The 12614-nt window shown below is 59.3% G+C and overlaps 1 protein-coding gene across 1 annotated transcript in view; it reads right to left on the minus strand.

The window, feature by feature from the left end:
* The window catches only part of HS6ST1 (heparan sulfate 6-O-sulfotransferase 1), a 39926-nt gene extending 34281 nt beyond the window's left edge, over positions 1–5645 (minus strand). Inside the window, exon 1 of the mRNA XM_005903142.2 lies at positions 4811–5645. Within this exon, the coding sequence (XP_005903204.2) occupies positions 4811–5337 (527 nt within the window). The 5' untranslated portion in view covers positions 5338–5645. The remainder of the gene's footprint in view (positions 1–4810) is intronic.
* Positions 5646–12614: the final 6969 nt, after the last annotated feature.

Genomic DNA, 12614 nt, shown 5'->3' on the forward strand with positions numbered 1-12614 from the left:
GGTACACTTGTCAGGCAGGACTTCTCAATAAAAACCAGGTACAGTTTAGTCATTTAAGAAAGTCAACTCTTTAAAAACCCAGAACATATTTAATACCATAATCATTACTTTATAAAAAGAACAAAAAATGAGAGAATGTGGGATTTTCCAGGCAAGAATACTGGAGTGGGTTGCCATTTCCTTCTCCAGGGGATCTTCCTGACCCAGGGATTGAACCCGTGTCTCCCGCATTGCAGGCAGACTCTTTACTGTCTGAGTCACCAGGGAAGCTAAGGGTGATGAGACCAGGCCCCTACTGACGGCCTGCCTCTCCAAGGGCAACAGCAAACTTCTCAGTCCTGCCACCGAGAAAGAAACCCTGACTCCACAAAGACCAAGGGCTTCACCAGTCCCTGGGCCCCAGGGCTGTGCCCACTGGGAAGGTTCTCTGACCTAGTGGGGCAAACAAGCCCCCCACCCTGCGTCCAGCCCACTCTGCACTGCTCAGGGTTTTATACGGGAAGTAGCTGGGAGAATAGAAAACCCTGGTCCTACATGCTCTATGGTGCTTCGGTGACAATAGTTGTCAAGCCTGATGACTTCGCAGTCCGGGCATTATTTAAAATGATTGCCAGAAAGTCATTTAAAAGTTTGTCTTACACGTTTGCTTAAAAAGAAGAGGTTTCTTTTTCCAAGGAAAATCTAGCTCTGGATGTCTTGACCTTAGATTCCTTTTGTCTCAACCCCAGACCTGTCTGGGCGACTCCCCCGGGGGGCCAGTCCCTGCCACGTGCTCCGGTGCCGTCTGCCCCCCTGCAGGCAAACGCAGATTTTGTCTTTGGACTGCATTAAGACTATGTGAAGGCAAGCTGCGAACTGTCGAACTGTCGGGTGCCATAGCAATGCTCCAAGCTAGCCTGTGTGGGGCCACTGAGGTTCTCCCGTAACAGCAGCGCACTCAAGGCTGACTCCTTGAACCTGACTCACCAGAGGACACTGGGGGAAGGGCAGGCTGAGTGCAGCTCCCAGAGAGCCTGCAGGACCAGGCGGTGAACTTTCTTCTTGTCAGATTGGGCAGCACCGATCTGGCCTCCGGTGCCCAAATGCCATGGTCACACCAGGATGGCAGATGGAGAGCGGCCAAGGGCACCTAAGGCAACAATGGCGCAGCCAGGGAAGCCTTCTTGGAGGAAGGGGCAGCGGAACTGAGGCTGGGGTGGGGGGCAGAGCCAGCAGAACAGTGGCAGGGAGGAGGGTGTGCTGGGCAGAGGGCCGCACAGAGTCAGCTGCCGGCACCAGATCTCTGAACCCAGAGAGGCCTCTGGGACAGTGGAGGCAGTGTGAGTGGCCTGAACGAGGCTGCAGCACTGACACGGAGATGCCTCCTTCCTGCCCGGAAGGCTCTGCCAGGGAGGGTGGTGGGAGCTCAACCAGGGGCTCCCGGGGTGGGGGGGTCCTACTGCAGAGAGGACCCCATGAAGGTGGCCCAGAAGCCACACTCAAGTCCCAAATGCCCTCTGTGGCTCCAAATGAAACCTGCCCAACTTTAGGGACATGTCCAGGGCAACTCAGGCAAGATCCTGACGGTGGCTCCTCTTCCATCTCCTCTGGAAGAGGAACTGGGGCCATTCTGGCTTCTAGGAGCACTGTCCTGACCCTACAAGGTGACAGGGGAGCAGGGGGTGCTGAGACGCCCTAACAAACGTGGGCCTTGGCAGCGCTTCGCCACCAGCCTGCTGCCATGGACAGCCACACCCCTCTGAGGCCAGTCCTCCCTGGGGGCCTCACAAACACTCCTGGCAGATGCCAGCAGGTGTGGCAGTTCCCACCGTGGACACAAGACCAAAGAGGGAGCTGCCAATGCTTGTACCCACACCTGTTCCTCTCTGCCAAGTCAGGAAGCACTCACAGATGCTGGAAGTGCCAAACCATATTCCAGCAAAGCGTTGGAAACCCATCCATCTCCACTTGTCACCTTGACGCATGCCCAGCTCAGAGGCACCCAGGCCGATGCCGTGTGGCAATGAGGCGCGGGAGCCGTGAAAACCCTCACTTCCCTGCACCACAAGCCCCAGAGCACCGCAGACACTGGCACCAGGAACTGGGAGAGACTGGGGAGAGCTTCTAGTGGCACACCTCACAGCAGTGAGATATCTGGCCACCCTCCACCCCGCCCCTGGCCCAGAGCAAAGTGCTTGGCTCTGGGGACTAGAGAGGAGGAAAGAAGGGCTCCTGCCCAGGGCCAGACCCCAAAGTGCCCGTCACTTCTCAGTTCAATAGTCAGGTGGTCATTCCAAGCACAGGTTGAAGGAGGGCGAGGGTGACATCTGAGCCTCCTGAAACCAGGCACCGCTCAACACCAGGCACCCCTTGGAGGTTGGGCACTGCCACTGCCCTTCTGGGTGCTGGGTCCCTGGGCAGATGAGGGAGCTGCACCCTGACCCCGGAGCACTCTGGCCCAGCCCCAGACTGGGGGAGCAGCACACAGGCTTGTAAACACACAAAGCAGAGATTTCCCTGGCTCCTCCAGGAAGCTTGTTAAGAAAGCCATCTACCTGGCGCCTGGACCGGAACTGAAGGGAGAGGTGGGAGAGAGTGACAAAGAGTACCGGCAAGGCTCCGTCACCTGCCTGGAGGCACAGCCCACTCCCAGAGCAGACAGCAGAGGGCGGCGCGCAAGGACCCTGGAAACCCCTCCTCCACGGCCGGCCGCCGGAAGCTGCTGAGCTCAGCAACTTCCCAGAGTGGCGGGCAGCAGGCCAACTGCGCATGGAGTCTTCCATTCCTGCTCCTCACGTCCACCTGGAGGAGGGGGTGCCAGGCATCCCTCCCTCCTGCAGCACCTGGGGACTCTAGTTGGCTTCCCCACTTCCCCCACTCCTGTCTGTGGGGGTGGCTGGGCCTGTTGCTCTGGTGGACAGGCTCTGGAGAAGAGAGACCAGGGGCTTTTCACCCTGACGACCCAAAGAGAAAATCAGCCTCAGAAGATGGGGCTGTAGGAAAGCGTCCTGGAGGCCAACTAGGGCCGAGGGATATGTCTGCTGGGCAAGCTCGACTCAAGCCTCTAGACAGTGCCCAAAGGGAGGCCGGCACACTCTCCCCTCCAGGGCTCTCCCTAGCTAATTCCCTCTGGCAGACAGGACCCTTCTGACTCCCACTCCCCACTGCTACAGGCAGAGAGGTGCCTGTGTGTGTGTTAATCACTCAGTCATCTCCGACTCTTTGCAACTTTACGGAATATAGCCCACCAGGCTCCTCTGTCCATAGAACTGTCCAGGCAAGAATACTGGAGTGAGTAGCCATTCCTTTCTCCAGGGTGAGAGGTGCCTACTCAGGCCTATTTGGGCTGCTCAGTGTCCAGTTCTGGGGGCCTACGGTCCTGGTGAACAGGATGGATGGGCAGGTAGCTGCAAGACCCTGTGCTCAGCTCCATCTAGCACAGAGTGGCTGGACCCTGAATAGCAGGGGGGGACAAGGAGGTGGTACAAGGCCAGGAAAGTGCACCTGTACAGATTAGACTGAGTGCTGGGCAGGCACCAGTGCTTTAAAGACCCCAGACAGGCTGACCAATAATTCATGTAGCCTTAAATGACCCAGCAGGACACTTCTCAAGCTGAGAGCTGCTGTTGGTGTGGGGACAGCCAAGGGAAAGTGGGAAGACCCCTTCTCTTCCCCTCAACTCGACAGCCTAGGAAACACTACAGGAGGACTAAGAGTCGAGCAGGGAATCCAGAGCTGGCCAGATACCAAACCCTCATCTTCCAAACACACCCAAGACCTTGCACCTTTGACCCAGGAGTGCTGCTGACAAACAGCTATCCAGGTCACACAGCTCCCGAAGCCCAGCCTTCCCATGAACGCAGTCTCAAGGCAAACATGGAACATAAACAAAAGGCAGGCAAGAAGACCTCCCTTCTGGCCCTTCCTAGTCTAAACGTCCTAGGGAGAAGGCCCCACAGGGCATGAACACAAACCGGAGAAAAAGAGACCCAACTTTAACCCTTGGAAACCCTGCACCGTGGGGAGGGAGGGTGTTTCTGGCTAAAAAAGTCCTTCCCATGAAAACTATCCCTGCGACAGGTCAGCCCTGTGTCCCCAGTCTCCCAGGGGAGGTGTCTGGGTGTCCAGGTGCCTCCAGCCAGCTCAGCTCCCCCCAGCCTGCCCTTGGCCTGCTTCTGCTCCTCTTTCAGAGCGAGTTTGCCCCTAGTTAGGGCTCAACTCGCAGGGGCGAGGCGGGCAGCACTGCTTCCTCCCCGCCCCCAGCCCCAGGTGACACTCGGGCCTTTGTTCTTCCTGCACACCTGGGCATTGCAGAGCCAACCCCCTTCCCTGGTAGCTCCTCCCTAGCCCTCTCAAGGCAGGCTGGCGGGCCGGGGGGGCCCCCCGCAGGTGCAGGGGGAGAGGCCCCTCACTTCTCTCACTTTCAATTTGGGCGCGAGAGCCGCGCGGGGAAGCCAGGTGGGCTACACGCGCACAGAAACCCGCTATCCCGCCCGACGACACAGGCCAGCCTGGACGCAGAGCTGAGGCATGACAGGTGACAGTCCATGGGCAGGGGGCGGTGACCCCGGGAAGCCCAGACGCCGCGCGGCCCGGTGGGTGGTGGGGAAAAGTAAAGAGATGCCGAGCACGAGGGGAGAGGGGGCATTCGAGCACGGGGACCACAGCGGGCCGCGGCACACGGACAGCGGGCTCGGGCGCCCAGAGATAAGGAGGCGGTCCAGAAGGCTGCAGCGAGTGGCAGCCCCGAGAGGGCAGGAATGCAGGGCAGGGAGCAAAGGGCGGGCCCAGGACCGTCCGGCGGGGACCCGGCCCGTCGGTGGACGCTCACCTGGGCGTGCGCAGCGCGGCGGGGTCGCGGCGCTCCAGCACGCCGGGCACGCAGTTCGTGAGCTCGGTCCAGTCGGCGTGCAGCCCGCAGCTCCAGCCCGTGGAGAAACGGGAGAAGAGCCAGGTCTCGCGGCGATTGGGCCGGTAGCAGGTGCACTTTTTCTGGCCTGGCCGGCAGTCGCAGGGCACCTCCAGGCGCACGTTCTGCACGAGGTGGCGGCCAAAGGTGGTACCGCCCGTTTTCTGGATGTGCAGGAAGACGATCACGTCGTCGCCCTTCATGTCGAAGTGCAGCGAGCGCTCCAGCTCGCGCACCGGGAAGTAGTACTTCTTCTCGTAGTGCGGGTCGGGCGTGGGGAAGAGATCCAGGTCGTCGGGCGGCGCGCGGCCGCCGGGCGCGCCCAGGCTCAAGCCCGGGCCCGCGTACTGGTAGAGGATGAGCATGAAGCACGCCGAGCCCACCACCACCAGCAAGAACTTGCTGGCGCGCTCAACCATGGTCCTGCCGCCGGCGCGCCGCCGCCGCATGTGTCACCATTGCCAGCGGCCCGGGCGCGGGGCGCGGGGCCTGGAGGGCGGGGGGCGCGGGCGCAGCTGCTCTGCCGCCGCCGCCGCCGCCCGCGCTCCGGCCCGGCCCGGCTACTCGGCGCCCAGGCCGCCCGCAGCGGCGCGCGCCCCGGCCCTTCGCGGCGCCATGGCTGCTCTCCGCCCGGCCCCCGCCCTCCGGCCCGACCCCGGCTGGGCTCCGGTTCGGCTCCGGCCCTGCCCCGGCTTGCGCCCCCTGCGGCCCCACGCCGGTCACTCGGCTCCGCTCCGCGCCTCGGCCAGAACGCTCTGCGCCGCCCCGCGCGCCGCCGCGTCTCCGCAGTCTGCCACCGCCCCGCCCAGGCCCGCCCCCGGCCCGCCCCCGCCGCGCCTCTTGCCGTCGCCGCCCGAGTTGATCCTCGGCCCCGCCCCCAGAGACCCGGGGCTGCAGGCGGGTCCGACCCGGCGCTCGGACGCTGGTCTCTGGCCTTATCGAGGCCCCTCCGAGGCGGGTAGCGAAGACTGGGAACTGGTTGATGTCCGCAGAGGCGTGGGGAGCGACTGGAGAAACGTGTAGCAGGGCGCAGATGGCCCTTCTTGGGTGTATGGGGGGGGGTGGGGCTCGCGGCGACGGGTTCCTCTGGGGACTGGGTCCCCCTTCCCGCTTCACGGGAGGGAACACCTTGACTTTGCAAGCCGGGCACTCTGAAGTTCCAAACGCGAGGGGTCGGGGGCTGGATGGACTTGGTGGGATCTGGGGGCGGTGGGGCGGGGCGCGGGTCGCGAAGGAAAAAGGGAAGGTTGGGGGCGGGGAGCCTGGGGTCCACGACGGCAGTCGACCTTCCTCCTCTATCCCCGGCACCCCGGTTTTGGGACCTGGACCCGGAGCCCCTCGCGGAGAGATGCTCCAGTGTCCGCGGAAGACTTCGGGCCAGCCTTATGCAGTCTTTCGTTCTTTAGCCAACGTGCATTTTTTTCCCTCCTAGTTTAATTATAATCTCAATGAGAAAGTTATATAAAGTTGAGCCAATATTTAAAATTGTGAGCGTCCACCAAAACATTCCAACTTTTGGCTTTGGTACATGGGTCAGAGGGTCTGGCGGCCCTGGGCCTTTCCTGTCCGTGGTGGCGCCCCACCGCCCCCGCGGGCCTTTCTGCCGCATAGCCCAGCCTGCCCCAACGCCTTCCGGCTTGGGCCCTGAGCCGCACACCCTGCGCTTGCCCCGGAACCACACAGCCTGGTCCTGACTGGGCTCAGACGCTCTGGCGTCTCCATGGAACAGGAAGTGGGCCAGATTGTGAAATGACCTGTTGAGAGTCTCTGCCCTGCCTCGCTGAGGGCGGGCGCTAGTGTTTGGACTCAGGTCCGGTGGTCTCAGAGCGATTCCGGCTGTCAGGCCTGGGTTTAAGTGTCCGCATAAACCTCTGCCACGGCCTTCCCTGGTTTCTGTGATATGGGTCCTGAAGAGGCTTTGTGAGGGTTTATTGTGTCAATCATAATTCAACTAAACTGTTGAAAATATTAATATATAACATCACACCAGAAATCCTTTCTGGAAGCAAACCCAGAGAACTGGAAAACTAACCACCGACACCCCAAAATCCAACTAAGAGGGGAGCATGCTCTTTTCAGAAGGGCTGAAGGCACATCTACTCTGCTGCAGCACCCTGAATATAATACAGGGTGACCTAAGGCCCACTGGGAGTGTGGTGGGGTGGCCAGGCCCCAGTGTGACCCAGGGCCTCAAAATCCCTGCCCCCTCTGTAGCTACTTTCGAACTACCTGGTCCTGGAGCCCTGTGGGTGGCCTGGTCAGACTTTTCCAGTGAGGATCCATTCTTGGCAGGAGGGAGGCAGGCCCAGCGGTGACTGTCTGCAGTCACGTGACCCCGTTTTGGCCTGAGGCCCGAGGAGTCTTCCTGCAGGACCCTGGAGGCGGCAGTCCAGACCTGGAGGGCAGAGCTGCCCTGGGGCAGCCCAGCGGTGTCCTTCCCCAGATGCCAACACTCTATCATGTGGTGAATAGTGATTAAGGCTGCTCTTTATCTAGAGCCACTGGGTACCAGTCACTGTAGGTGTGTCATTTCTGATCCCATCAGCAAGTCTGCAGAGAAGACCATGACACACATTTTACAGAAGAGAAAACTGAGATCCGAGAGGTGAAGATGTTGGCCAGGATCACGTGGGTGGCTGGTGGTCTCTCTTCCTGACCCACGAGAGTAGGGTGAACAAAACCTGAGCAAAAGCCCCCCCCTCAGGCACCCTGCCTCCTCAGCCCTGGATGTCTAGGCCCCCCGTGGAGATCCCAGGTGTCCCCCAGGCCTGGCTGAGCTCCTTTCTTGTGAAGTCAGCAGAGCTGGGATTCTGATCCTGGCCTGTCTGGCCCTTACTCACCCCTACACTCCACTCAGCTCCTGAGATCAGGGGCCAAGGCTGGAGTGGGGCGCAGAAGGAGGTCTGGAAGGACCACTCCTCAGCTCCTCGTGATGATCTCCGCTGCCACATGGGAACGTGGTCCAGAATATTCACAAGAAACCTGGACTGTTACCAAAAGGCCACCCAAACCATCTGTGCTTGGCCTGTGGCCTCATCTTGTGACAATCTGATTGTTCCAATGGAGAAACTGAGGCCCAGAGAGGGTAGAGAGTCCCAGTACAGGGTCCCCAGTGGGTGGTTGCCTTGCCCAGAGCTGCCTGACCCATGCATTAGCAGCTGCCCCAGGGAAGCTGGAGGCCTCCCTGGTGGCTCAGTGGTAAAGAATTTGCCTGCCAAGCAGGAGCGGAGAAGGTGATGGCACCCCACTCCAGTTCTCTTGCCTGGAAAATCCCATGGACAGAGGAGCCTGGTGGGCTGCAGTCCACGGGGTCGCTAAGAGTCGGACGAGACTGAGCGACTTCACTTTCACTTTTCACTTTCATGCACTGGAGAAGGAAATGGCAACCCACTCCAGTGTTCTTGCCTGGAGAATCCCAGGGACGGGGGAGCCTGGTGGGCTGCCGACTATGGGGTCGCACAGAGTCGAACACGACTGAAGCGACTTAGCAGCAGCAGCAGCAGCCAAACAGGAGACATGAGTTTGATCCCTGGGTCAGGAAGATCCTCTAGAGAAGGAAATGGCAGCCCACTCCAGTATTCTTGCCTGGGAACTCCCATGGACAGAGGAGCCTGGTGGGCTACAGTGCATGGAGTTACAAAGAGTCAGATATGACTTAGTGATTAAACAACAATAGGGAAGCTATTTAATCCAGCTTTGTTTCTGCCGGAATGGTCATAGGGAACCCCATATTTAGCTTAAAGCCCTTTCTTCATAGAAATTCTCTTAGCGGGGAAGAAACTCTTCCTAGATGGCCATAGGATTTTACTCAGTTATCCCCTTTATATTGCACACACATTATGAGATCCCATGCCTGTAGGTTCTCCATCTCAGAGCTGAGTCAGAGGAGCCGTGAATGGAGTCAAGTTGCTTCAGTGACTCAGTGGACTTTCAGGAAGGGATGGAATCCTTTCCCTCTCCCCAGCCTAAGCCTCATCAACTGTCACTGTCATCCCCTGACAAACGGGCAGAGGCACGCACACCAAAGGGCAGTGTGCGTTTCATGTGAGGTTGCAGCATCGCCAGGTGCCTGGCGCTCAGGGGATCCTCCTCAGCCACTGTTTCCTTTGTCTCCCCACTTGATGAGCTTGGTAGCCAAGATTCCCCATAGTTCTAAGATCGGGTATGAGTATAAGGAGGGCTAACAGTTTGCTGGAGGCAGTGCCCAGCCTTGAGTATTTTCAGAGTTCAGGGAAAAGCAGTCGCCGCCCTCCCATCTGTGATTTTCTTTGTCCTCTGAATATTCACTTCATAAAGTTTAATGTATGATTTCTGGCTTAATGTCGAAGAAAGGGGAAAGAACATGGCTAATGGTAGGATGTGATGATCAAATAAAAACAAGTCACTGTACGTCTGCTTTGGGAAAGTGCAAAAAGTGAGACGATTCAGGCTTTAGGAATAAAATGTAATTTCCCTTGAGCCTAAAACAGCCTTAAGAATCCAAACGCAAGCTTTCCCTCCCTCGCTGCCGTGCGTCCTCAGAGTCTGAGAACCAGGAGATCAATCTACGGCGCCCCTCTCTCCCGGGCTTGGAGTTCCACCGAAGGGCGCGTGGGGGCAGCACCGCGGCCGCGCGCCCGCCTGCCGGCCGTGTACCCAGCATTGACATTGCGGGACTGGGGATTTTCCACACTTGATTCCCTCCTTCTCTTTCGGCGGGTCGCCTATTGTTGTTTCTGAGGCGGGTGGAGGAAGGCAACCCGCCTCTGTCCTCAGACCCTCTTCGGGGATGGCCCCGCTTCCCACGGAGGGGCAGAGAGAGAGAGGGGTTTGACTGGGGACAAACTTTTAAAGCCGACCCTGGATCGCGGTGGAATCGGCGTAGCTGCGATTGACCCCACCTGCGGGGACGGGAGACGCTTGTCTTGACCCCAGTGGGTCTGGGTGGGTAGGGTGGGGGCGCCAGAGGCTGAGTTGGGCGACTCACGGCCACTCTGGTTTAACCTCCCCTCTACGGAGGCCTCTCTCTGCAGGGGTCCCCACTTTGCTTGCTCCATCTGTGCCTCCAGTCTTGGCGCCATCTACCCTCTCCCCTGGTCTGGGGAGTCCTACCTGCCTGTCTAAGGTCTCCTCCTCCAGGAGCCTTCTCACCTGCCCCTTACACAGCAGGGCTGTCCTCTTGTCCAGGGCTGGCTGGCACTGCAGGCTCTGCGCGGTACCCACTTCCTTTTATCCCAGCCCAGGGTTATGGGTGGAGAAGGCAATAGCACCCCACTCCTTTACTCTTGCCTGGAAACTCCCATGGACGGAGGAGCTTGGTAGGCTGCAGTCCATGGGGTCGCTAAGAGTCGGACGCGACTGAACGACCTCACTTTCACTTTTCACTTTCATGCATTGGAGAAGGAAATGGCAGCCCACTCCAGTGTTCTTCCCTGGAAAGTCCCAGTGACAGCGGAGCCTGGTGGGCTGCCGTCTATGGGGTCGCACAGAGTCGAACACGACTGAAGCGACTTAGCAGCAGCAGCAGCAGCAGCAGCAACAGGGTTATGGGTTGAAGGGCAGTCCCCACCTCTGCCTGAACTTTGGAAGCCTCGGGGCCTGTCCGATCTGGGGGAGGGGCACCCGAGCCGCACTCTCTCTTTGCGTGTCCTGAGTGCTCAGTGGCCAGTGTCTGGAGGGCATAGCAGAGCCTGACAAGCAGGACTTTGCAAATGCCATTCTGAGATGAAAATGAATTAGTCCACATCCTCTCCGTGCCCCTGAAAGCTGAAGTTTGTGAACTAGCTGTGGCTGAGGGGGAGATGGGTGTGAGTGACTCTTCAGCAGCTCCCGCTGGGGTCAGGGCTGCTGACAGCTCACACCTGGGAGCTTGGCCTGCTCCTCTGCCTGGTCCCTGCTGTGTAGAGGGGACTGATGGGGGGACGGGGGGAGGCAGGGACCCACCTGGCCTGAGACCCATTTCTGAGTCTCCCTCCCCAGCTGGCCCACAGGACAGCTGTGAGGCCCACCCTCCTCCCGGGTGGGCCCTTCATCCGCCTGCCTCAGGTTGTCGACAGAGCAGTGCCTGAAGCAGTCAGGGCCAGGTCCAGCCAGCTTGGGGAGGCGTGGATGGGCGTCACGTTATCCTGAGGGCATTGTCCCCTTTCTTCTATGTGGAAACTTCTCATAAAGGGACACACCTTTGGAAATTCCAGGGCAAAGGAAGGGTGACATGAGAAGTGTCTATTTGTGTGTCCAGCTCCAAATGGGACCTCATTCCAGATTCATATGATTTTTTTCTTCCCAGAAGGGGCCCTGGCCTAGCTGGTGTCGGAGGAGCCGCCTGGAAGGGCAGTGAATATCCCCTCGTGGGGACAGCGGCCCTTTTGAGGGCAACATGGAACAGATGGGGGTGAGCCCCCAGGACCATGGCTCAGGGCCAGGGCACGGGGTGGGGGTGAGGGAGGGTGTGTCCAGGGCCCCGATGCCTCACAAAGCTGGGGGTGTGTGGTCAGCAGCCTCCACCCCATGCGAGGCTCATAACCAGCTCGCGTCTCTCTGTCTCACTTAGCGTATGCCCCTCCACCAGTTTCTCTGGGGGCCTCGTGGGGGTGTGTTTCCCACTTTTGCCTCAGCTGTCCTTCCTGCCAGATAACGGCCTGCTCCTCCTGTCTCTGCCTGACTCTTTTTTTTTTTTTTTTTTAACAGATTCTTCTGTTACTTTAGGCAGTTATTTAAGATTCACCTTCCTGAAAGATATTCTGGCCTAGAGAATTCCATGGACTATACAGTCCATGGGGTCACAAAGAGTCGGACACGACTGAGTGACTTTTGCTTTCACTTTTCGCTCCTGATAGATTCAAGTTGGTGTGACATTTGGTTGATTTTTCTAATGGTAGCTTCTCTCCCTGACAGGCCCAGGGCCGTCAGTGGGGCCTTGAGCCGGGGTGGGAACACCCAAGTGGGGATGCTGGAAGCTTTACGGAGAGGGCTGGATGGCAGAGAGGGTCCCTGGGCTGCTGCTAGTGTGGGCGGCTGCCCCAGTGGCCTGTGGGGAGGGGGCTGGCCTCTCCTGGAGACTGGACCCTGGGAGGCATGGCCGCTCTGTTCCCCAGAGCCAACAGCTGGGACCTGACTGGCCACGGTGCCCGCTCCCTGCTCCAGATGGGAATGTTCTTGCCACTCATTTTTCTCTCTTCACTTCTTTAACCTCTTCCTTTACAGGGGAGTGTTTTGTGACCCAGGCCTAACTGGGCCCTGGCCGAGGGGTTCTGAGCAGCTAGTAGGAGGTAGGTGACACCCCTCTGGGCACCACAAGAGGGATGAGGGTGCTCTTCCCTGGCCACAGCATCAACTTCAACTCTGTGGCTGCTAGAGGGCAGGGGTGACGTTGTGGGTGGGGTGAACTGGGACATCCGCTTGGCTGAGGCCTGGGCTGTGGACAAGGCCCGGCGGTGGCTGCATGCAGCAGGTGGTCAGGAGAGGGGTCTGCTTCTGGCTCAAGCAGGCAGCAGAGCCTGGCAAGCACAGCACAGACCCGCTGGCCCCGGGTGGTCAGCCTGCTTCTGTGCCCAGAACCAGCCCGACCAGCCTCTCACGGAGCTTCTCATGGAATCTGTCAGCGCACACAGCAACTTTTCGGGCAAGTCTGGTTGTTGCCCCCATCTCTACAGATGAAAGTGAGACTCGGGGAGGCCAGGCCAAGGCCACGAGGCCAGCTAGAGGAGGAGGCAGGCAGGGAACAGGGGGCTTTCTCTGCAAGGCAGGG

Source organism: Bos mutus, chromosome 2, assembly GCF_027580195.1.
Source record: "Bos mutus isolate GX-2022 chromosome 2, NWIPB_WYAK_1.1, whole genome shotgun sequence".
Classification (NCBI taxonomy): Eukaryota; Metazoa; Chordata; class Mammalia; order Artiodactyla; family Bovidae; genus Bos; species Bos mutus.